Source organism: Colletotrichum lupini, chromosome 3 (assembly GCF_023278565.1).
Source record: "Colletotrichum lupini chromosome 3, complete sequence".
In the NCBI taxonomy this organism is placed as follows: domain Eukaryota; kingdom Fungi; phylum Ascomycota; class Sordariomycetes; order Glomerellales; family Glomerellaceae; genus Colletotrichum; species Colletotrichum lupini.
The window spans coordinates 841,828-863,254 of record NC_064676.1 but is presented as its reverse complement, the minus strand read 5'-3'; the positions used below and the strand labels follow the sequence as shown (position 1 = coordinate 863,254).

The following is a 21,427-nucleotide window of genomic DNA, read 5'->3' as shown; positions in this document are numbered from 1 at the left end:
TTGCGAATTTTCTAAACCTCTCTCTCGTCGACGCTTGATTCCTGGGCCCCATGAGGGCTCGAAGTCTCGACACGTACTCTAATTGATTACGATGGCCATCGATACACGGACGGATCAGATCAGAGAATGGAGGTCAATTGTGACGTTGATAGCCTTCTTCCTTGCGAGTAAGTCGTGGTACCTTCGTTGAAAAGCCTTTATGTGCATCGCACATGTGTCGCAAATGGATAATTCATTGATTCAATGGGCGCACAGACATCGTCGTACTGTTTCCTTTCCACATCCCAATTTACGTTCCTGCGCGACTGTGGGATGCGGTGTTGAAGGTGCTTCGCAAGCTGCGGGTGATACCGCGCGAGGAAGACACTCACGATGACTTCAAGGAGGGTCGCTTTGAGGGAATATCCCCTCGACGCAAGCGTTTCAAGCGCTTCGACTTCCCAATGAACTCAATCACTGCGCCATTGATCGCCGACTTGTTTCTCCTGGCCATCTTGGCAATTGGCAGGGAGGAAGTGTACGACGGAACCATTGGCCAAAACGGCATCCATCCTCTCGATATCATGGTTTTCTTTCTGACGCTGGCGTACATTGCCATTTCGATTGACGCCTCGGGACTCATTCGGTACTTGGCACTCAAGGTGCTTCAATGGGGAGGCAAGGTCGGCTACCGGTTGTTCTTCTACCTCTACGCCTTTTTCTTCTGCCTGGGCACCTTCATCGGCAACGATCCCATTATCTTGTCCGGCACGGCCTTCCTCGCCTATATGACCCGAATCTCGAACAACATCAAGTACCCAAGAGCGTGGATCTTCACCCAGTTCTCCATAGCCAACATCGCCTCAGCCATTCTCGTCTCATCCAACCCGACCAACCTCGTGCTTGCAGGTGCCTTCGACATCAAATTCGTCGAGTACACGGCCAACATGGTTGTGCCAGTCGTCGTCACGGCCATCGTCTTGTTCCCGTTTCTCCTCTACATCATCTTTGCGGACAAGAAGCTCATCCCCGAGTCCATTGAGATGTTTCAACCGCCAGAGGAGGCCATGCAATCGAAGCCCGTCAACCCCAACATCCCGAACCCCAGAGGAGCCGCAAGCAATGCCGATCAAGCGCCCGAGAGCAGTCCGCAAGCACAGTTGCTCTCAGCCATTGAGATTTTGAACCCCTGGCTTGACAAGGGAGGAGCTGCCTTTGGCGCTGTTGTCATGTCGGTGACCCTAATTACGGTCCTGGCTCTCAATGCCGCAAACGTGAAACCGAAGGATGATCAGCACCTGCAAGTCTTTTGGGTCACTTTACCGGCCGCTTTTATCATGCTATGCTGGGACCTGGCGTTCGGCTGGTCCCACAGAAAAGAGACTCGCCGCATAGCACAACAGGGACGAGAGGGACAGGATGAGGAGCTTGTCAGGGCAGAGGAAGGCATTAGAGAGAAGGGCAACGCGGGCATATTGGGCCAAGAAGACACAAGCTTGGACCAAGAGACGACAGAGATGTCGCCAATGTCACATGCAACCAGACCAGAGATTCATATCCAAGATACCGACCTTCTGGAAGATAAGGAACGCCTCAGAGTTGCAAATGAGGAGGTTTCGCCAGTCAGCAACGATTCGAGCACGAATGCGTCGGAGCGGAACGCTACTGATGCCGAGTTCATGATTACTCCAGCAATCCCAGCATCAGGAAACAGCGACAGTGTGACTGGCAATGCAGGCCCGCAGCTCATATCTTCACAGTCTACAGCCGTGGAAAGAACGGAGAAGGCCGATATCAGCAAAACACCGAGCGAGGGCTCTACGGAAAGTAGGAGACGAGCTGTGCCAGCTGCGGCTAGTGGGCCTGGCGAAGCACAAACGCTGCCAGATGGGATTACGGATATTGAGAAGGGGACTACCGGAAGACAATCCCGCCGAAGCTCGAGTTTCCGCTCCAAGAAGCAACCGGCGACGCTGGTATCGCGCTTCAAGGACGGGTATCGTTGGTCACAAGAGACATTCCCCACGGTGATGGCGGTGCTATCTCATCTACCCTTCGCCCTCGTCCCTTTTGCCTTTGCCATGTTCGTCCTTGTGCAAGCTCTCGTCACCAAGGGCTGGGTACCGGTGTTTGCGTACGGATGGGATCACTGGGTTGAGAAGACGGGAACGATTGGTGCCATTGGTGGCATGGGGTTCCTCTCGGTCATCCTCTGCAACGTGAGTATTCGCCCGTCCAGATCTGGTTTGACCAAGACGTTTTACCGTATAAAGGCTGACTTTTGAGATCCTTCTTTAGTTTGCGGGTACGAATATTGGCACCACAATCCTACTCTCCCGCGTGATCCAGGCGTGGCAGCAGATCCACCGAGAAAATGGTGTGCCCATCAGCGAGCGCACTTTCTGGGCGACGGTCTACAGCATGGCTCTCGGAGTCAACTACGGCGCCTTCAGCACTGCCTTTAGCGCATCGTTGGCTGGCCTGCTGTGGAGGGACATTCTGGAGAGAAAGCACATCTTTGTCAGCAGGAGGGACTTTGCAAGGGAAAACATACCCATCATCGCCATTGCCATGACGGTCGGTTGCACGGTTCTAGTTGGGGAGATTTACATTACTCGAACGGACGATGCGTATCCGCTATGAGCTTGATATCAATCAAGCAATGACTAGGCGAGGTTCATGAGTTGACGGCCATCATATAGAAGACTGGAGACGTTTTAGAGATCCAAAAGATACCCCCATTTCAATGGAAATGACCGTCAGTGGATAACATTCGTCTGGATGAGGCCAAGACGACGGGTAGTCGTCAACGTCATCTCAAGCTGAGTGATGCTTAATGCGGGAGAGAATGAGAGCACGCCAGACTACAGAATAACCCCAGACTGGACGGCACCACACTCCGCCACAAGCACGACATCACAAACGGGATCAATTGCCTTATGACCAAAGAACAAGTCATTCGCCACACTCGGAGCGGGCATCGTGCAGCCGTCCCGTCTCGACTGCGGCATGAAGAGCGGGAGGGCTGTGTAGAGGGGGGCATGCAGACTGTCATTGAATGCATTTCCGCAGGCAGGCGAGTACCGTACGAACATTGGATTATTGCGGATGGCGTGCAGCAGGGCTGTGGCTGTGTAGTGAACATCAACCCGGGGGGGCTCTGCTGCGTGATGCAACGCGGGCTTCGTCTTGTGTTTTGCCATGCATTCTGCATTCTGCGCATAGTCTATGAGGGGTTATGAAGAGATCAGGTATTGCTTCTGTTGCAAGGCCCGTAGAAGATTTCTCGGTCTGCCTTGACGAGGCGCGTAGGAGTTCACCCGTTGGGCCCGGCAAAGTTGAGGGTCTTTGGCAGGCATCTTCAACTAGGGTCTCATTCACCAAGACCAACTCACTTTTGTCGAATTCGCTCATAGGCGGGGGGTTGCGGAAAGAATCATGGTCAATAACCGCAAATCGCGGTTCAGCGCTTATCGCTCACTCGTGTCCTTGGTAAGGTAACATTGAGCAGAGTCGTGAAAATAGCACAGCCGCGCTGCTGTGCCGTCACCAGGTTCTCACTCACCGGCGATCCACAGTGTCGTAATGTAGACTCGCGACAATGGGGTTTACCGTTTACCGCGATCATGATCCATTTCCGGACGTCAGCGGAGGGTTGTGTGCATGTGTCTCAGTCATGATCTTCTGGGTCAGCCAGCCCCCCATTCACCAATGAGATTGCCTCTCTGCCGAAGGTCGGAAGTGCGGAGGCTGTAGGTAAGCTGAGGCAGCAGGATACAGCAGCTTCACCCCTACCGACGACAACGGCTGCGGGGTTTCCCAGGTTGTGATTGATGGAGCATGGGGGAGGGGACGGCACGGGAGGAATGGGAGGATGCCTGGGGAGGGGCAGAGGGGCTCGTCGGTTCGATGGGGGACGGAAGATCAGCGTCTGTCAGCACGGGAGGGGACGGGGTTGCTTACTGCATGAGCTGGTCCGAGGAGCCCTGGGCTGTTGATTCAGTCTTTGAGTGTGAACTTGTGTAAGTCGGGTGCGTCTCTACGGCGTGGACGGGTGGGCGCATCCGGATCAAGGTCTTGGATCTTGTTTTTGGTTGAAGGCTGAGAGATGTTGTCCCGAAGAGATGAGTGGTTTCCTCAATTCCAAAGGATCTCGGCTTCAGAGGGAAAAGACGGGATGGACTCTTCAAAGTTCGACCCTGCTTTCGCTGGCCAAAGCACCCGGGCGAATTGAGTTGTGGGATGAAGAGTTGAGACGCTGGAAGCATGCAGCCTTCTGCCCGAGAACATGAAAATGTTTCACCCCATTGATGCAAGCAAGTCGTTGATGGTAGACCGTGCTTTTGCTTCAGTCTGCCATGCAGCGCAATGCTAACTACTCTGCTGAAAAGTCTTTTCCCAAGTTCTCGCCAGTCGGAATGGGTGATGGCTCGGGTTTGTCGTGCCCATTGACTTTGACTTGGAATCGCCGAAAAGAACTTCAGAAAAGATGCAGGGGATGTTTGAGAATCGGACGTTCTCTCTTCTCCCCACCCTTCCTCACAGCATGCTTGGGTTTGAATCCTTCGTGGGAAAGACGGCATGAACCGAGGCTGTTTAGGGCTCTTCTGCAAATCGAGCCTCCGAAAATAATCTCGACGGAAAGAAACGCGAGATGACTTTGAGTACTGCTCTCTTACCCAGTGTCACTAGGTAGCGCGACAGATACAGTATTACACCGTCTGCCTGAGAAAGCCGTTGTGACTATTGATGAGTAGTATACCATACTCCATATTCCAGTGAAGCTCAGTATGCTCGCGAATAAGTCAAACATCGTCAAGCCAACCCGAAGAGCATCCCATCTCCCAGGATCCTCCATCCCATTCTTCTCTCGTGGCGTCCAAGTGTCTCCATCCGGAGTTCATGGGTAAGGCAGAGGGTATCCCGCGGTGCTCACATGTCCGGAATTCATCACGCTCGAACGGGGTTTGCAGTTGCAGCGACTAACGTCCTCACCATTTTCGCATGCAGGAACGTACATCGACTTTCTTGCTTCTGTTTCTTACATTGACTTTCGGATTGCGGCCTTTTCCCCTTGATTTCACCAATGCAAGTATGGTTCTTATCATGGAATCTCTTTCTTTCTCGCCGAGGGCCATCCCGGAGAGATCCTGCAGGCTCGCTGTTGATGCAGTCGCCGTTTTGAAACGGCCGCGCTGCAGCGAAGGAGGTGCGTGGGAGTGATCAATGCGCCCGTTGGATGAGATATGGACAGAGTTTTTGGTTTTGTTCTTTCAACGTTTTCCTGCCAAAACAGTCTTGATAGATTCTGTTTGAACCATTTCAGCTGAAGCGAGTGAGAGAAAGTGTTCAAGGTGCAAAATGGGACGATGGCTCTGAATGGGATGTTGGACCCGACTCGTAGCACTTACCACTCGCGGCTGAAAAAGCCACATATTGTGCCTCGTGCTCTTTCGTGTTACCTTAATACTTTAATTTGTTGAGCCGTTGATTGCCTCCCCGGCCCGACTTTGGCCAAGCCGATTCTTCGCATCATGTTACTGCCAAGCCGAGTCTTTTCTTTGTGTAAGTTGCGAGAGGGCGGGCTGGAATTTTCAGAAACGGTCATCGAACGTTGGGACCTGTGGCAGTTTAACAAGGGGGTGAGAGTGAACAAAGGAGCCAGAGTCTAGACACGGCGGGCAAACAATGTGAGCATTGTACCCGAGGGTGAGGTGTTTAATCGAGGGATTGTGATTTCTTTGTTTAACTGGGTAGAAACTAATCGAGGTAGTCGCATGATTGCCCATTTTGATGCAACCTCGCTCAATCATCAGTTTGCAGAGTGAGTGAGTGGGGGAAAGGATGAGTGAGCGGGTTGCGTGAGTGAAGTCTTCAGTGAGTGAACTCATGAGTGAGTGAGTGACTTGCAGCAGTAGCAGCGCCTCACTAACACAACGGGGTCCGCATTCAGGTCACCACCGACAGGGTGTGTGTCCAGGATCTACACTCCAAGTATCCGTACAGCTGCAGATGGTGGTGTTCCAGCTCCGCCCCGCGGGTCCTTCGCCTTTCCGCCATGGCGCCCGCGAACGAGCGAAGAAGCTTCTCCAGCGTGTGTGTTCGTCCACGGAGTCCAGCTCGGCCCACGAAGCACACCACGCCGGGCTGCTGCTGCTGCTGGACTGTAAGGCGTCAGGGTTTTTGGCTGGGCCGAGCGGATCTGAGAAAGCTGATTGAGCGCCTAGGCTAAGCCGAGTTGAGGTAGATCCTCGTGGACCCGTTGTGGTACCTTGTTCTAAGTTTGGGAGAGCCACGCTTAGGTTCTCTTCTTTTCTCTCTGTCAGACTGTGGTTCAGTGCAACATTACTGCGCAGTCTCGTTCGCTTTACCAAGACCAACAAGCCTCGATGTGTCTCCAACGCAGATCAGCCAGGCAGACGAGCACCATGGCCCCAGAGACTGACGCAAGTCAAGTGGTTCTCGTTTGTGATATGAATTGATAGATATGGAACGATCTAGGGAGAACATTAGGCATACGTTTAGGACAACCTTCGGCCTTATTCGTTTCCTCGCCGCCGCAAAGAAAGCCGCCGCAAGAAACATGAACCGCCCCAAAAAGTCCAGGTAAATCCCTTTCCAGACACACCACATACCCTTGGATCCCCGCGGTTGGTCGGGGGGCGGATCTGTTTCCTTGCTGCGGGAGAACAGGGATGCTAGCACGACGAGAGCAACACGGCCAATTATAGCCGCATCGCATGGCGCCGGGCGAACGATTCGCGGCCATGGTTCATGGTCCAACACGAAGTACAGAAAGAGAAGTTGTGAGTTGTGAGTGGCATCGCTGCCCGCAGAAACAGCGCCTTATGGGGTACACTCACACGGCTACGGCTACTATTCCCAAACATTTACCCTCTTTTTTCGTTTCTGTTTCTGCTTTTCCTTCCCCAGTCCCGTCCCATCCTCATCCACCACGTCCGCAGCTGGGCGATATGCACACTCCCAACCCATGAATCTTTTGCGCGAGTGTGAGTGGAAAAGGCCAAGGCATCGAGAGATGCCGGCCACTCAGCGGTAGAGATACCCTCTCTGCCTTGCAGTTGCTTCGCTTGCTTCGGCTCGTGCCCTCCTCACGCTGGACAAGGGGTCTGATAGGATTCCTCCCCCTCCATGGCCATGCTTGCTTGCATGGAAGCTCTTGTGAAGCTCTCTCATCTCAATGCGAAAGAAGTAGCCATTGTGTCTCGCAAGGGAAGATTCAGAAACCATGTAATAAAGGGGACCTCTCATCCCTCCTTCTGTCATCCCTTTTCCCCTCACACTCTGATCACCACTCCCCATCATCACCACACGGGCTTTTTATCTAGAGAGGGTCCACGCACAGAGCTGTCTATTCTCGTCCCCGTCATCGAACAAAAAGCTCCGAGCGGAAACAACAGAACCACAACCCCATTCTGCCTATACTTACACACATAAACATTGGTGATGTCTTCGCTTGGGTGCAGTCGTCCGGAGCATCATTGACCATCCGCACAAACACCCCACACAAACACACCCCTACTTCTGCTCCACGCCCCCCTTCCGCCCACCTTATCCGTCACACTGGCACCACCGGAGACCGGCGCTGGCGTACACTATCGCGGCACCATCTTTTTACTACCTTTTCTCAACTTCTATCCCACCCCAAAGCTCAGCTACGACTCTCGGATCTAGAAGGGGAAAGGGCAAGCAGAAGAGTCGAGACCCCGGGGCGGGGCGTAAACGGACTACGACTTGGAGACTAGGACTGCATGTTGTTCAAAGTCCCGCTGTCAACAAACAAAACGCTCAGTTCTCTTGCTGCCCGCAACGTCAACATAAGAAGACATGGCACCTGCCATCTCCGACATACTCAGACGAGAAGAAGCAAGAATACAAACAACATTTCAAGCAGCAACGACGACAATAGCAATAGCAACAGCATCTCCTTCACACACATCAACAGCACAAACAACATCACCAACACCAATAGACGCAAGCAACGGCATCGGCGGCACACCAGGAAACATTGAATCACCCTCCTCTGCCGGAACAACAACGGTCCTCATCATCGTCATCCTCTGCTGCGCATCCGCCATCATGTCGGCGACGTTATTCTACATCTTTGACCGCAAAAAGAACGCCCAGTTCCGCGAGGCGTGTAAGCGGGACCCTTACCTCACGCGGAAGGAATTCGCTCGCCGGCGCAAGCTCAGCGCCCTGGAGAGGCTGGAAGAAGAAGAGCTGCAGCGGAGCATCATGATTCGCAAGTCGCTTGCGAGTCGTGGGCCGTCGAGGAGTAATAGCTGCGAGGACGTGTTTGATCTCTCATCTATGCAGGAGCAGCACCACCGCCGCCACCACCACCACCACCAGATGACGGATGTGGATATGCCGGAGCCCCCGCGGGGCAGGCAGCAGATGAGGGAGCATCGGGAGGATTTACACCATGGGCGACAAATATCTGGGGAGTGGGCGCCTAGTGAGGGGAGGAGCAGGTCCGGGTCAGAGACTTCGAGTTCGGCTTCGTCTGCGAGGCGGGCTTATACTGGGCCGGGGTGTTCCGGCGTGGATGCCGAGGGGGCCGGGGTCCCGTTGACGCCGGAGTCGAGTGGGTCAAGCCGGTCGGTTCTGGACAAGGAGACTGCGCCGCCGCCGATTCACCCGATGGAGGAGATTACGCGACCGTTACCGGCGGTGCCCAGAGCTGATGGCTCTTCACACTTTTCATGAGGTCAGGACTGGAGTTGGGATGTGTTGTGGTTACGAGACATGATGAGCGAAATGCCTCTACCTTGAAGAGGACGGGGGCTAAAGGTTTGCCCCGGTGTGTATTCTTGTACCTTCTTTTACCGTACATTTCTTTTGTATTGATACCCACGATCGAATATATGTCAGTATTTCTGACTCAAGTTTGGTTTATTTGCAATCAGTGAGAGACAGGCGAGTTACGAAGGAAGGTATTGGTTGACTTACACCTTCCTCGGCGGGCTAGAACATTCGAGATGACAAAAATCGAAAATCGGAGGTTGACAGTAGACCCACTCACCTGATGAGGTAAGCAAGGTGAGGTTGACCGAAATAAGGTTGCCGAGTCTCTCGCACTTGCCTTGTGTCCTGCCTGCTGAGTCATCTCCGAAAACTGCCTGCCTAAGGTCTTACAGGGTGGTCAAAGTCCTCGTCCGTAATCCGAAACCTCAGCCTCGACTCTCTCCCACTACAACCCACTTCACGTCACTCGCTCGCCGCACGAAAGATCGTCGTCTGCATTCGCCGCAACGAAATCTCGAGAAATTGTCGCATCGACTTTTTTCAGAGCAACTTTGCGACCGTCGTATACGAGTCCTTCGAGCCGCGCGACCCTGGTACATTGCGCCGTACCATCTCAAGCCTTTGTTCGCCACTTCACACGTCTCGGACGCCTTCACTGGTAGAATCGGTCGGCTGGCAAACAAAGCCTTTCTCTCCCTCGTCTCCTCTCCTCCCTCCCCCGCAAAATCGTCTTTCGCGACTTCCGTCAAAGGACAATTTATTTGGTGAGAGAGGATATTCCTGCCGAAAGTCAGGAAGTCATGGCTCACCTTTATCTCTTGAAATAGTTAGGGCATCCCCGAGCGCTTTCGTCATTCTCCCGCTGAACGCCCACCCCGTTCATCAAGAAAACGCCGATCAAGTAGCCTGAGGATTCTCTATCTATATACATTCGCCCACTGCCTCGGCGTGGGATCGAGACTCTACCTCGGTTCCGAAGCAGCTTCTAGCATCGTCCTTTGAGACGATCGTTTATTGAGCGAAGTAGCCGTCGCCCAAAAAAACACCGCCAAGCTGCATTCGCCGCTCTTCGTTCAGCTTCATACCGATCTTCTTTGGACAGCGCAAACCAGCGAGCCGACAGAAGAAACCTACCAAGCAGTCGTCAATAAGCGAAAAGAACTCCGGCGGAGAAGAAAGGAGCTCAGACGTCGTCGCAAAGTCTTCGACGAAATCAACAACATCTACACTGCCAAGCCGTACAAGCCCAAGATGCTCGGCCCCAATGGAGCCGCGACGGACGAGAATGCCGAGGGCTTTAAGGATGACCTCAACTGCGTCGTGATGTGTCCCGACTGCAAGGAGTACCCTCCCAACTTGGTTGAGGAGTTTTCCTCTGGCGACATGGTGTGTGGTTCTTGCGGCCTCGTCGTCGGAGACAAGATTATCGACACCCGCTCAGAATGGCGTACATTTGCCAACGACGACCAGGGCAACGACGATCCCTCCCGTGTCGGTGACGCCGTCAACCCCCTGCTCAACGGCTCACAGCTTGAGACCACCATCGCATTCGGTGATGGTAGAGACTCTAAGCAACTTGCCCGTCTCCAGAATAAGTCTCAGAACGACAAGGCTAGCAAATCTCTGATGCAGGCGTACAAGGAGATTGGTGCCTTCTGCGATAGTATCAACCTGGGCAAGAACGTCTCTGATGCGGCCAAGCACATCTTTAAGCTGACGTACGACCACAACTTCATGAAAGGCAAGCCGCAGGAGGCTGTCATCGCAGGCTGCATTTTCATTGCGTGTCGTCAGACTGGTGTCGGCCGTACCTTCCGCGAGATCTTCCAGGTCACCCATGTGTCGAAGAAGGAAATCGGCAGGGTTTTCAAGCAGCTCGAGTCTTTCCTCCAGAAGATCAAGGAGGAGAACCCGCGTGGTGCCGGCTCTCTTTCCAATCTGGACGGCTACAAGGCCAGCGCGTCTACCAGTGCCGAGGACCTCTGCACTCGTTTCTGCTCCAACCTCAACTTCCGCAATGCGCAGAAGATTGAAAACGTCTCGCGCGCGCTCGCACGCAAGACGTCGAGCGTCTCTGAGTTGGCTGGTCGTTCGCCTCTGTCCGTCGCCGCCGCCTGTATCTATATGGCATCTCACCTCATGAAGGAATCGAGAACCTCCAAGGAGATTGCCTCGGTGGCAGGCGTCAGCGACGGCACCATCAAGACAGCCTATCGGTTCTTGTATCAGGCTCGCGATAGACTCATCGAGAAGGAGTGGGGCGCGGACAAGAAGGCAATCGATAATCTTCCGGTTAACTAGAAGGTTTCTGGTCGCCTTTTCAACTGCTTAGACACTGCTCATCCCCAAGGCGAGGCAGAGGAAATGGCCTCCATCAAAGTCGAGGCGGAAGATTTCGGAGAAGACGCGAAACTTTTGACTATCAAATAGGAGTAGGACATCACGTCAAGACGAACTTCTGGAAGCCTCGTGCAGCCGGCTGCATTATTTTGGTCGTTGGCAGCGACTGCGAAACACAAAAATATCCATGGGCGTTTAGGGGTGGTTTCCCTGTGCCCGCCGTCTCAGTCCGTCGATCGGTTCTAGTCACCTGGAATGGTGCAACCTCGAAGCTCTTGGAAGATTAGAGCTGGAGGGTCCGATTGCCGACGAGACAGATCTGCTTTTTTGCTCGCTTGCGTGGTGAGGTTTGGGATGGAGACTCTGGAATTATTAGGACTGGGGTGGCTTAATTGCATAATCATTGCGGACATTCCCAGATTGCTGCTTGGTTTCTTTCTTACCAAGAGGATTCATAGCATAGACAGCACGAATCACAACATGCTTTCAGTCATGAGGTTGCGCTGATATTCCGGTGAACCTGATATGCTTGACCAGAAATAGTAATGAGACGAGAAACAACAGTGAGGTCATAAAGGTACAGCTTAACAAGGTTCTTCCTGATGAAGCAATTCGTAGATGGGCGTGCATACAGTGTTTGAAAGCCGTGTGATGTATAATTTGCACCCGCCCAACGACCAATCAGATGCCACCTCAGTCCCCAATGACTTTTTCCGACCACAGGGAAAGCTGAGCCTTGCTTCGCGACGCGACTCCATCTACCAGCGCCGATTGACCATCGTTCAGCCTTGCACTGAACCGAACTTGCGAATTGCGCCCACAAATCTCCATCTCAACTTCACCATCCGCCTTGCGCCCTCGACACGCGCGCCTCACAATGTCCGGACGTCGTTCTCGGTCCGGCAGGGCTGCCGCCAAGCGCGCCTCTGCTGCGCTACGTAAGTTCAAGCTTTCCCCGACTATTCACCTTTAGTCGCGACTTGGGAGCTGCATAGCCCGTAGTTTGATTCCGTGAATGGCTTGCAACATGACGGAGACGGAACATCTGCTCGAAGCTTCTCCCACGGCTCGTTTACTTGTGGGATGCGAGCGCATGGCGCCTCAATGGTTTCCTCCTCGCTTCGCGTACCCCTCCATTCCCAACAGCTACCCCTCGAACAAGTCGCTGTCCCAGCCATGGAAATTGTCAGAAATCACAAGTAAAAGCTGCTTGCTGACTGACTGGCGAACATAGAAAGCACGCCCAGAGCCTTTGAAGGCATCGACGATGACGAGCCCGTCCCCGAAGCTGTCGAGTCCGAGCCCGAGCATGAGGCGCCACCCGAAGAAGACGAAGAGGATGAGGAGGAAGAAGAAGAAGAGAAGGCAAACGAGTCAGGCGATGAAGAGGAAGCCGCCGACGAAGACGGAGAGGAGGAAGAGGAAGAGCAAGCAAACGACGAGGGAGAGGAATCTGAACCTTCAGCCAAAGAACCCACTCCCCCGGCCGAGCCTGTGGTGCGTCGCAAGCGACTAGGACGGCCTCCGAAGAACAAGCCACCGGGCTGGGACAACATGATCACGGTACCCGCATCCGAAGCCGACACTCCGCGACGTAGAGGTCGTGGAGGCTGGCGCGGCCGCGGCGGACGCCGGCCTGCGCCTGGACAAGCACCTCCCAAGCTCAAGCAGGTGATTGACAAGGAGGGCACAGAGGTCGACATTGTCGACGACGAGTGCGTGCTTCCCGAGGACGCGGAAGGCGAGACAAAGGTCGACAAGCTCGGTAATCTCCAGGGCGGCCGCCAGTACCGCTGCAGAACATTCACGGTCAAGGATCGCGGCGAGAGGCAGTACATGTTGTCGACGGAGCCCGCCCGTTGCGTCGGGTTTCGCGACAGTTACTTGTTCTTCAACAAGCACCCGAAGCTGTACAAGATTATCGTGAGCGACGACGAGAAGATGGACATGATTGAGCGGAATATCATTCCCCACTCATACAAGGGCCGTGCGATAGGTATCGTCACGGCGCGATCCGTCTTTGTCGAGTTCGGCGCGAGGATTATTGTGGGAGGTCGGAATATCGTGGACGACTACCGCGTGGCTGACATGCGCGCCTCTGGCATCATCGAGGGACACATTGCGGACCCGTCAGACGTCTTCAACCCCAACGAGCCATACAACACAAATCAGTATGTCGCGTGGTTCGGTGCCAGTGCCGTGTACCATACCAACCAAACACCGGCTGCTTCGGATCCTCTTGCTGGTTTGACAGAGGTGAAGAAGAAGAGGGTCAACGTGAATGATACGAACTGGCAACTGGAGCACGCTCGTGCTGCTAGGTGGGTTTATACACATCAATCATTACTGTGCCACATACTAACAAAGCTCAGCGAGTTCAACAGTCGTCTTAATGCCATCCGGATGGCAACACTGCGGAACGGCGCATACGACATTCACACCAACCTGATGCAGAAGCCAGTCAACACGCAACCCACTCGCGCCCGCGTCGAGAGGGTCACTCCCGGCGACACAAGCGATTCGAACAGCGCATTCCCCTCGGTACCCTCAGCTGTGCAGCGCAACTTCAACGTGGTGGACATTGTCTACGAAATACCGCGCGCGGGCGTCCAATCCGCCGGAAAGCGACCCGCCGAGGTCCCCGACTTCCTGAAACCCTTCAACGGCATCCTGGCCATCGGCGACGATCTCAAGGCCCTCTTGCCGCCGGAGTGCCGCGAATCCCTCGAGAGGCACCAGGACCAGCAGCGGGAGTTCGAGTCGCGCTTCGGCGACGAGAAGGACAAGATGGCAAGGGGTAACCTGCAGATCGACAAGGCGATTGTGCCGCAGGGCAAGCACTCTTAGAAGGAGCTGATTGCGATCCCCGGCTTCTATCCCGCGCCTGACGGCCGCTTCGCATCGGCGATGGGCAGGAACGAATGCAGCTTTTGCGGTGGTAATGTGAGGGTGTGCGGTCACGGGAGGGAGAGGAGGGCGGTGTTTCATACGAGGCATCTTGGTGCCGTCAGGGCTGAAGCTGTTGCTGCTCGGAAGATGATGAAGTCGGAGTCTTTTCAGGGCAAGATGCCGAATGGACCGTCTTCCCTTTCCAAGATGGCGAGCGCGGGTGTTGAGTCACCCAGGAGGGCGACGAATGGGGTTATCACCCGGGGCGTGAAGCGCTCTTCGGATGGACTTGGTCCAGGTGAGGCTGTGGGGAAGAGGGTTAAGATCCAGTCTGATGTATTCCGCGGTGGCATTTGAAGTCGAGGATGAGGAAGTGGAAGCATCGAATGCTTGATGGAAGTTACTGTTTGCATGTTTTGGGGGGTTTTCCCCGTTGGCCTGGCGTTTCTGGGGGGGGAGGTACATGGTGGTGGAATGGTTTCAGGGGTGACCAGCACTACCTAGGAGACTGCGGAAAAACTATTACTGTTGATGTTAATACTGCTCTTTCTTCTTTCCCGCTGTCGAAAGGAGAGATTGGGGCAGCAGATTTGGGCGTGGCTTGAGATGAGAGTCGCTTCAGTAAGGGTGTTGAAGAGAGAGGGGAAGTTGTATGTAAGACTAGCATGAATCATGAATAGCTCATAAAGGATTGCCCCAAGTTTACGTTTCTTTTCCTCATTGTGTTTGAGAAGAAAGGCTGAGCTGCTCGGCCCCGTCCATTGAAATCGTTGACTCCTACGGATAACCTAGGTTGATCTAAATGCTTGTGGTCAGGACACCAAAGGTGCCGTTATAGAAAGAGGGGCAGGTTTGTATTAGCCGACACACTAATCTGCCCACCCATCTAATTATGAAAGATCCATCTGTGGGTTTATATACCCTCAGCGGGTCTCCATCGTCAACCAACTATCACTGGATGTCAACATCCACACTTCCCCGATAGTCTAGTGGTGAGGATATCTGCTTGTCATTGAGGAACCATTTCCTTACAACGATTCGCAGGGGACCGGGGTTCAATTCCCCGTCGAGGAGTAATCTTTTGCTTTTATGGGTTATTGTGACGATGTGGTGATGTTCTTGTTGTGGTTTTAAATTGGTAGTATATTTGTGGGAAGGGGGGAGGAGGGGCGCCAAGTAATGCCAGCCTGCCGGGAAGACAGAAGAGATATTGGCTAGTTAATTGATAAGTGTGCGGTCGCCCAGATGAATTGTCATCGTTCATCGACAGATGTGTAATGCCCCTTCTCATTGTCGATCCTATGCCGACTCGACGTGTTTCATCTCAACGTCTTCCTATCCTTCGCTTGCACCACTGTCGCTAGGTTTGCCCTCCACCTCGAGACCCTCTAAGTCGTTCTTCAGCTTGGTAAGTTCTCAGATGATCACCGTGCCATATGGATTAGAAAACGCTTCGCAATAGCGCGATAAAGTCCCTCGATATAGACTCTGACTGCGCTCTATTCGTGCTCGTTGGCTAGTTCTTGGAGGGCAGTCGATACCGTCATGGCTGGTGGTAAGGACAAGAAGCCGAAGGTCCGGGCGGCTTGTTGCTCGATCTGGCAGTCTCTGTCACCTCGGTGGTCGGCACCCGTTTCGTATTCACAAATACAGATGACGTATATGGCACGAGAGGCAAGGTACAAGAGGTAAGGGAAAATAGGGAAGAAAAGAGAGGCAAGGCATGATAGGCGAAGCGGTATAAAGGCCGTGAGATTGGACTTGTATGAGAAGCCCTAGTCTTGTATTCAGTAGGAATCATGGAGTATGATCCCGACTGGGAGCTCGCTCGATGACACAAATGTTTTGGGTCGGACCAGCAGGTCTGCTCAGTTTACGACTGATGACATCTAGTATCTCCCGCCCTTGGACCGCCTTTGCGTGTCTTAGAGCTCTCTTGTATAGGTCGACGGCGCTCTTATGCTGCTTGATTATATAGTGCGCTGACTTGGGCGAACGAAACCGCTCTAGTCTGAGGTTCAAGTGACTTGAGGATCTCAATTCAGCCGTTCTGTTAGATGTCTTTCAAGGCCCAGAAGTTTCTCTAATCCAACTTTCCATGTCGAGCAGCCATCTCCCCTGATCCTGCTCCGTCTTCATGCCAACTCACACTCAATAAGCGACTCAGACCCCTCCCCCCTAGACCAGATCTTGACGATGCTCAACCCAGCCACTCCCTCCAGCAACTGATACCACTCCTCCTCTGTCCTCTCTCTCGACGCAAACACAGTCATCATAACCATGTCGAGCGCCGTGACCTGCCAATCTGCGCCTTTGGAAGGTATAACGTTCTCGTTGATCAAGAGCCTGCTATACCCTGCCCTCATCGCAGCCCTGACCCGCGCAAGAATACTCTCGCAGACCTCGTCTGTCCAGTCGTGTAGTACAGAGTGGAGATAATACGCCCTCGCGCCCTTGACTGGTTGCTCGGTATTAAAGTCATACGGCATAAGCTCAATCTTGGGGTCGAGATCTTGGACTTGCGCCTGTGAGAGAACGTGAGGGAGGTCTTGTAGGACATGCCGGCCCGGCGCGGCAGGTTGCTTGCGACAGAACTCGTCTAAGTCGTGGCCGATGCCGCCTCCAATGTCGACGATGAACGCCGCGTCTGGTGAAGTGGTATCTGCGCCGTTGATGAGGCGCTCGACTACGGGGTAGAAATCCGGGTCCATCCAGAGTCTCCTCCCCTGGCCGTATCCTTTCATGAACTGCTGAAACTCGCCGGCGGGGTACTTTTCCATGATGTGTGTGAAAAAATCCTTTTTACTGCCAATGGCATCTTGTAGAGGTCCTATCTCTGGCGTCATTCCCCGCCCGTTCTTCTTGAGATACGTGGGGAAGTTGCAAAAGGTAGGCCACACGCCGCCGACTCTGGAAGAGGCCATTAGTTTTCCAGATCTCTCATGCCGGCTGGATCATGAAGACTTACACGCAAGAGTAGGCGCTGCCAATAATAGGAAGGGTCAGTGATCTCGAAAAGTGGTTCGTCTCGTACTCGTCAACACCGGTCTCGCGTAGATATCCGGTCGACGCCAGATGCCTCATCGAACGCGCTAGTAAATCTTTCTCGAAGTCTAGTTCTGCGGCGAGTTGGGCTACGGTCTTCGGCCCTGAATTTCGGGCCATGAAGTCGAAGAGACCCGATTCAACTCCTGAGGCGATGGCGCAGCCAGTGGCAGGCTGTGTATCAAGTTCAATTAGCAAATTACACCGTCTACTCCCTTTGCGCGACCTTGTAATACCTGTGCCCACAGGTGCTTGATCATAGTCTCTCTGGGTGTCTCTAGAGCCTGGACCAGCAGACGAGCTTGCTTCAGAAGAGTAAGGCGATTCTGCTCATTGTCGAGTGAGGAGGCGCCCAACGTGTTGATGCTATTCAACAACGTTGCTACATCTTTTGGGTTGCTGGGCTGAGTTGCCATGTCGACTGAGACGCCATGAGGAAGATTGTCCGGGACCGAGCCCATGGCGGATGATCAATAGTAGGAACGATGAACGGTCGTGAGGTTCAGTAAGGTATGTGAAAGATACTGTGTTTTCAATGCTGGTCCCAAGTATGCCGGATATGATGGCATAGGGTATTTGACAGTGGTGCGGGACATCGCCGAGCATATTTGTATGCTTTTCTTTGCATATAGCCATATGTTCTTCAAGTAAACCCTTGACAAGAACCCATGTCCGATGATTTTTTCCCATGATCGCCAAGATTCAAACACGGAAGCTCTCATCTATTCTACACGCTCGCATGCAAGGTTCTGCTGCAACTCTGGACCAACAGACCTGTTGGTCCTGCATCAGTGCAACAGAACCATGTCCAACAGTCCTTTTTGGGGTGAAGCATCCCGGAATCACCCCAGCCCCACCTAGGAGGGCTTATTCGCTTCATGAGCCTAGGCTTGTTCGAAACCAGGAGGATCTTGTTGGTCCAACAGATATTGGTTCATCCTGCTTGCGCAGCATCTCGATTTTGTGGACCGGGTACCATCGATGGTCCGATTCATCATATCTTCGGCTGGAATCCCCGAAAGATCTGGCTCGAACAGGCGGGAGCATTAGAGAGTGAAGGATTTGTGATTTCCGGCTGGTAATATGTTCGCGAGGAAGCGAGTATTCCTGTACTTCGGTCCAAGAGCAGCAGCCATGCCGGCGTATGCAATGAAGGATGCGCACTTTTTTATCACAGATTGTATCTGAATTCCCCTTTTCTCATCCCTACTTCCTAGAATTGACTTGCTTCGATCCCATCTATGCTCAATTGCCGCCTTTCCACAAGAGCAATGTCAACATCAACATCAAACGACAATGAAAATAAGGGACCTTCTTCTCTAGGGATCATCATCTCAGTCACAGCTCTCAGCACCCTCTTCACTGCAGCAAGACTCTATGTACGGGGCGTGATACTCAAGAAGGTCCATTCAGATGACTACCTCATCGTGGCGTCAGTAGTGAGTTGTCTCAAATCAAATACTCCAACATTGGCAGTCTGACTAGGTTCACCAACCTCATATAGATCTGTAGCTGGGTGAGCGTCGCGACCGCCGTAGTTGCTGTATCACATGGCATGGGCCTACACTTCGAGCTCTTGACCACCCAACAAAAGTCCAGGGCCATCTTTTGGACAGTCGCTGGCTTCCCAGCCGGCGTCATGTCGTTTGGCCTACCCAAGCTCGCCGTCGTCGCTCTCCTGACGCGAATATTGAACCCCAGTCCATGGCACAAGACGTTCCTCTGGGCCTTGTCCCTCTTCTGCCTGCTCAACCTGACGGCCAACATGATTCTCCTCTTCGCACATTGCCAGCCAACACAATCGCAATGGGACTTTTCCGTGTCTGGTCACTGCCTGGATAAATGGATATTGGTCTCGTTTGCTATTTACACGGGAGGTACGAGGCTAAGCTTACCTTGATAATGAGACCAAATTAATGCAACGGCCTGCTGACGTGTTAGATAGCTTTTGGCGCCTTTGTTGACTTGTACCTCGCTGTCTATCCAGCATTGGTGCTTGCGAGACTACAGATGAGCATCAAGAAAAAGGCAGCTTTGAGTGTTGCGCTGGGCATTGGGTCTATGTAAGGAGACAGTCGGTAGCCATCACGACAAGAATATGCTGACATTGGTTAGCTCGTCTGTGGTCGCGGTCTACAAATGCACCCGCGTCCCAAGTCTTGCAAGCAGCGACTTCACATGTACGTCATGGACTCGCTTTCACCGCCACCCAGGATCTCTCGGCTGACGATTACCTCTAGATGATACGGCGGATTTAGTAATTTGGACAATGTGAGTAAGAGACGAGTCGTTCAAAGTGTACGCAACGCTAATCTATCCCAAACCACACAGAGTCGAAGGCGGCACAATGATCATAGCCGCCTGCATACCCATACTCCAACCGCTTGGCGAGCGCATCTTTGGCAAGCGCATACTCGGATCCGGTCCCAGCGGAGGCAGACATACCCACGAGAACTACGAAATGGGTCCTAGCGGAAGGGCAAAGTCCGAGACAGGGGCGCAAACGCGCACATGGGGGACCAGCACAAGAGTAGAGAGACGGGTTGATGAAGACAGTCTGGATGAGACGGAATCAAAGATCGCTGGGGCGAGAAGTTGCAGCAGTCAGGAGATGATACTGAGCCAGGATGACTTTGATAGGAAGATTATACGGACGGATACTTTCATTGTGAGTACGGAGAGAAAGGGAGTTTGAGTGGGAGAATGAAGGCCAGTACGTTATGTTAAGTATGGCGGAGGACCCGGTGGCCTGGCGATGATCCCGTTTTTGTTGCGGAAGATCCTATTCTTGACAATCAAAGAGGATCTATACCCAAGAACTGAGGGCCTCTGTATCAAGCAAGAGCCTAACGAAGAACCTAAGATTATATAAGACAATCTACTATTTAGCATCTTCTTACGATAGATTGAAGGCCTTTGTGTTTCTTAATATCGTTCGTTCACCTGGATATCTAATTTACCAGTAATAACCACTCACGTCCCTATCTAAACCTATAAAGATAATCTTTACACCACGTCCTGAACGCTCGTTTATATCCCTTTCCATATCCGTACAGATAGTCTTCACACCACGTCCATAACGCCCGTTCACCTCCCGCCCCGTATTCGTCACACCAGCCTCACGAATACGGAACAAGCACGAACGGGGACCGTTAAGCAGAGCCCACAGTTCCCAGCTTAAGACATAAAGGCAGACAGGTTTTGAGATTGGCATGAATAAGAAACCGAGCAGATGCCGACTTGAGCACCATCAACAAGGCGGCAGCCAAGAAGGACTTTTTGGCAGGTTGGACTCATTCCCGCCGTTGACTGGCTTACTGGATAGGTAATTCCTGACTTAGGGCCTCGATATATACTCGCCACGACGGCCCATATCTAGAAATGCAGGAGCAGACGGTCAGCTATTAGGATCTCTTGCTTTCTACGGATGATACTTGGAAAGCACGATCAAGCCTAACGATCATTACCAATACAGATCTTGCAAAATCAACAAAACAGACCTCCCAGCCCGCCCACATCACGACATCACAATATCGCAATCCTACAATACCCCGAAACCTCAAAACACCTTCTCAACACCTCTCACATGCAAACCCATCAAACACCTCTTCCTTCCCATTCTCATTACCACTCAATCAAACCCACAGGCGTCGTATAGCCCAAACCTCCGTGCACTTCAAAGTCCCCTACCAAAACCCTTCTCACCCTCACCCAACCACAATCATCATATAAAACCCCCCCGACGCTGACTTGCCCACAGCTTCCTCAAACTTTCCTCACATCCCGCACCCTACCCTCTTCCATATTCCAAGACAAATCCCGCATCCCTGGGCCGTCTCCAAGAAGGGGAGGGGAGAGGTGACAGCGGCGGGCGACGACGACTCGCGCCGCCACCACAGACATGCCAGAAAACTTCCGAGTCAAAGCCACATCAAAACCACACGTACAAACCCGTCAAACCAGAATAACTATACGCATCGCAACCGCAGGCTCACTGGATTTACCATCCGAAGAAAGGGCATATGCAGAACAGCGGAACCACAGCATCAAACCGGAGCACTCAACAGGCACCTAGACGACACACTGCGCCCATGGTACCGCCAACCCGAGCGACACAAGTAAGTCGGTGGCATCAAACCAGGTTTCGAAAAAGCTTATCGTAGCCTTGTAGCTTCTTCTCTGTCTGTGGGTTCGTTTGCCCCTGGGAACATGACATCACTTGCTTCGCTCACCTCACGGTTGCTATTCTTCTAGATCGACCGCTCGTTGAGCGTTTGTCTCTGGGCTACGCGGGACACTTTTAGCGGACCGCTCCGAGCAAGGCAGGGATTCATCATCCACTCTTGAAGATACAAGTATAAGAATGCATTCATAGTATTATGCGTGTACTTGAACACGCTTG

General features: G+C 52.9%; 8 protein-coding genes and 1 non-coding gene across 9 annotated transcripts; 7 read left to right on the top strand and 2 right to left on the bottom strand.

Moving 5' to 3' along the window:
* Positions 1-91: 91 nt before the first annotated feature.
* Positions 92-2,816, top strand: CLUP02_04986 (arsenite efflux transporter; the record flags this gene model as incomplete). Its single annotated transcript, XM_049283995.1, has 4 exons — positions 92-167; positions 256-2,198; positions 2,278-2,560; positions 2,743-2,816. The coding sequence occupies 4 exons, from the start codon at positions 92-94 to the stop codon at positions 2,814-2,816; spliced, it is 2,376 nt and encodes a 791-aa protein (XP_049141138.1).
* A 27-nt stretch (positions 2,817-2,843) lies between these two features.
* CLUP02_04985 (uncharacterized protein) lies at positions 2,844-5,414 on the bottom strand (the record flags this gene model as incomplete). Its single annotated transcript, XM_049283994.1, has 11 exons — positions 2,844-3,205; positions 3,281-3,344; positions 3,461-3,648; positions 3,689-3,729; positions 3,775-3,876; positions 3,943-4,457; positions 4,523-4,583; positions 4,659-4,866; positions 4,916-4,961; positions 5,025-5,249; positions 5,391-5,414. The coding sequence occupies 11 exons, from the start codon at positions 5,412-5,414 to the stop codon at positions 2,844-2,846; spliced, it is 1,836 nt and encodes a 611-aa protein (XP_049141137.1).
* A 2,413-nt stretch (positions 5,415-7,827) lies between these two features.
* On the top strand, positions 7,828-8,712 carry CLUP02_04984 (uncharacterized protein; the record flags this gene model as incomplete). Its single annotated transcript, XM_049283993.1, has 1 exon — positions 7,828-8,712. One exon carries the CDS (start codon positions 7,828-7,830, stop codon positions 8,710-8,712), a length of 885 nt encoding a protein of 294 aa, XP_049141136.1.
* A 319-nt stretch (positions 8,713-9,031) lies between these two features.
* On the top strand, positions 9,032-11,052 carry CLUP02_04983 (transcription factor TFIIB; the record flags this gene model as incomplete). Its single annotated transcript, XM_049283992.1, has 3 exons — positions 9,032-9,036; positions 9,181-9,344; positions 9,854-11,052. The coding sequence occupies 3 exons, from the start codon at positions 9,032-9,034 to the stop codon at positions 11,050-11,052; spliced, it is 1,368 nt and encodes a 455-aa protein (XP_049141135.1).
* A 916-nt stretch (positions 11,053-11,968) lies between these two features.
* Positions 11,969-13,938, top strand: CLUP02_04982 (chromatin remodelling complex subunit; the record flags this gene model as incomplete). Its single annotated transcript, XM_049283991.1, has 3 exons — positions 11,969-12,029; positions 12,326-13,412; positions 13,476-13,938. 3 exons carry the CDS (start codon positions 11,969-11,971, stop codon positions 13,936-13,938), a joined length of 1,611 nt encoding a protein of 536 aa, XP_049141134.1.
* A 60-nt stretch (positions 13,939-13,998) lies between these two features.
* CLUP02_04981 (uncharacterized protein) lies at positions 13,999-14,337 on the top strand (the record flags this gene model as incomplete). Its single annotated transcript, XM_049283990.1, has 1 exon — positions 13,999-14,337. The coding sequence occupies one exon, from the start codon at positions 13,999-14,001 to the stop codon at positions 14,335-14,337; it is 339 nt and encodes a 112-aa protein (XP_049141133.1).
* A 618-nt stretch (positions 14,338-14,955) lies between these two features.
* CLUP02_tRNA105 lies at positions 14,956-15,054 on the top strand. The gene has a single exon. It is a non-coding gene; the product is annotated as a tRNA-Asp (tRNA).
* A 1,061-nt stretch (positions 15,055-16,115) lies between these two features.
* On the bottom strand, positions 16,116-17,486 carry CLUP02_04980 (O-methyltransferase; the record flags this gene model as incomplete). Its single annotated transcript, XM_049283989.1, has 3 exons — positions 16,116-16,890; positions 16,949-17,199; positions 17,262-17,486. The coding sequence occupies 3 exons, from the start codon at positions 17,484-17,486 to the stop codon at positions 16,116-16,118; spliced, it is 1,251 nt and encodes a 416-aa protein (XP_049141132.1).
* A 780-nt stretch (positions 17,487-18,266) lies between these two features.
* On the top strand, positions 18,267-19,720 carry CLUP02_04979 (uncharacterized protein; the record flags this gene model as incomplete). Its single annotated transcript, XM_049283988.1, has 6 exons — positions 18,267-18,464; positions 18,530-18,902; positions 18,971-19,088; positions 19,141-19,205; positions 19,266-19,296; positions 19,357-19,720. 6 exons carry the CDS (start codon positions 18,267-18,269, stop codon positions 19,718-19,720), a joined length of 1,149 nt encoding a protein of 382 aa, XP_049141131.1.
* Between the last annotated feature and the right edge of the window lie 1,707 nt (positions 19,721-21,427).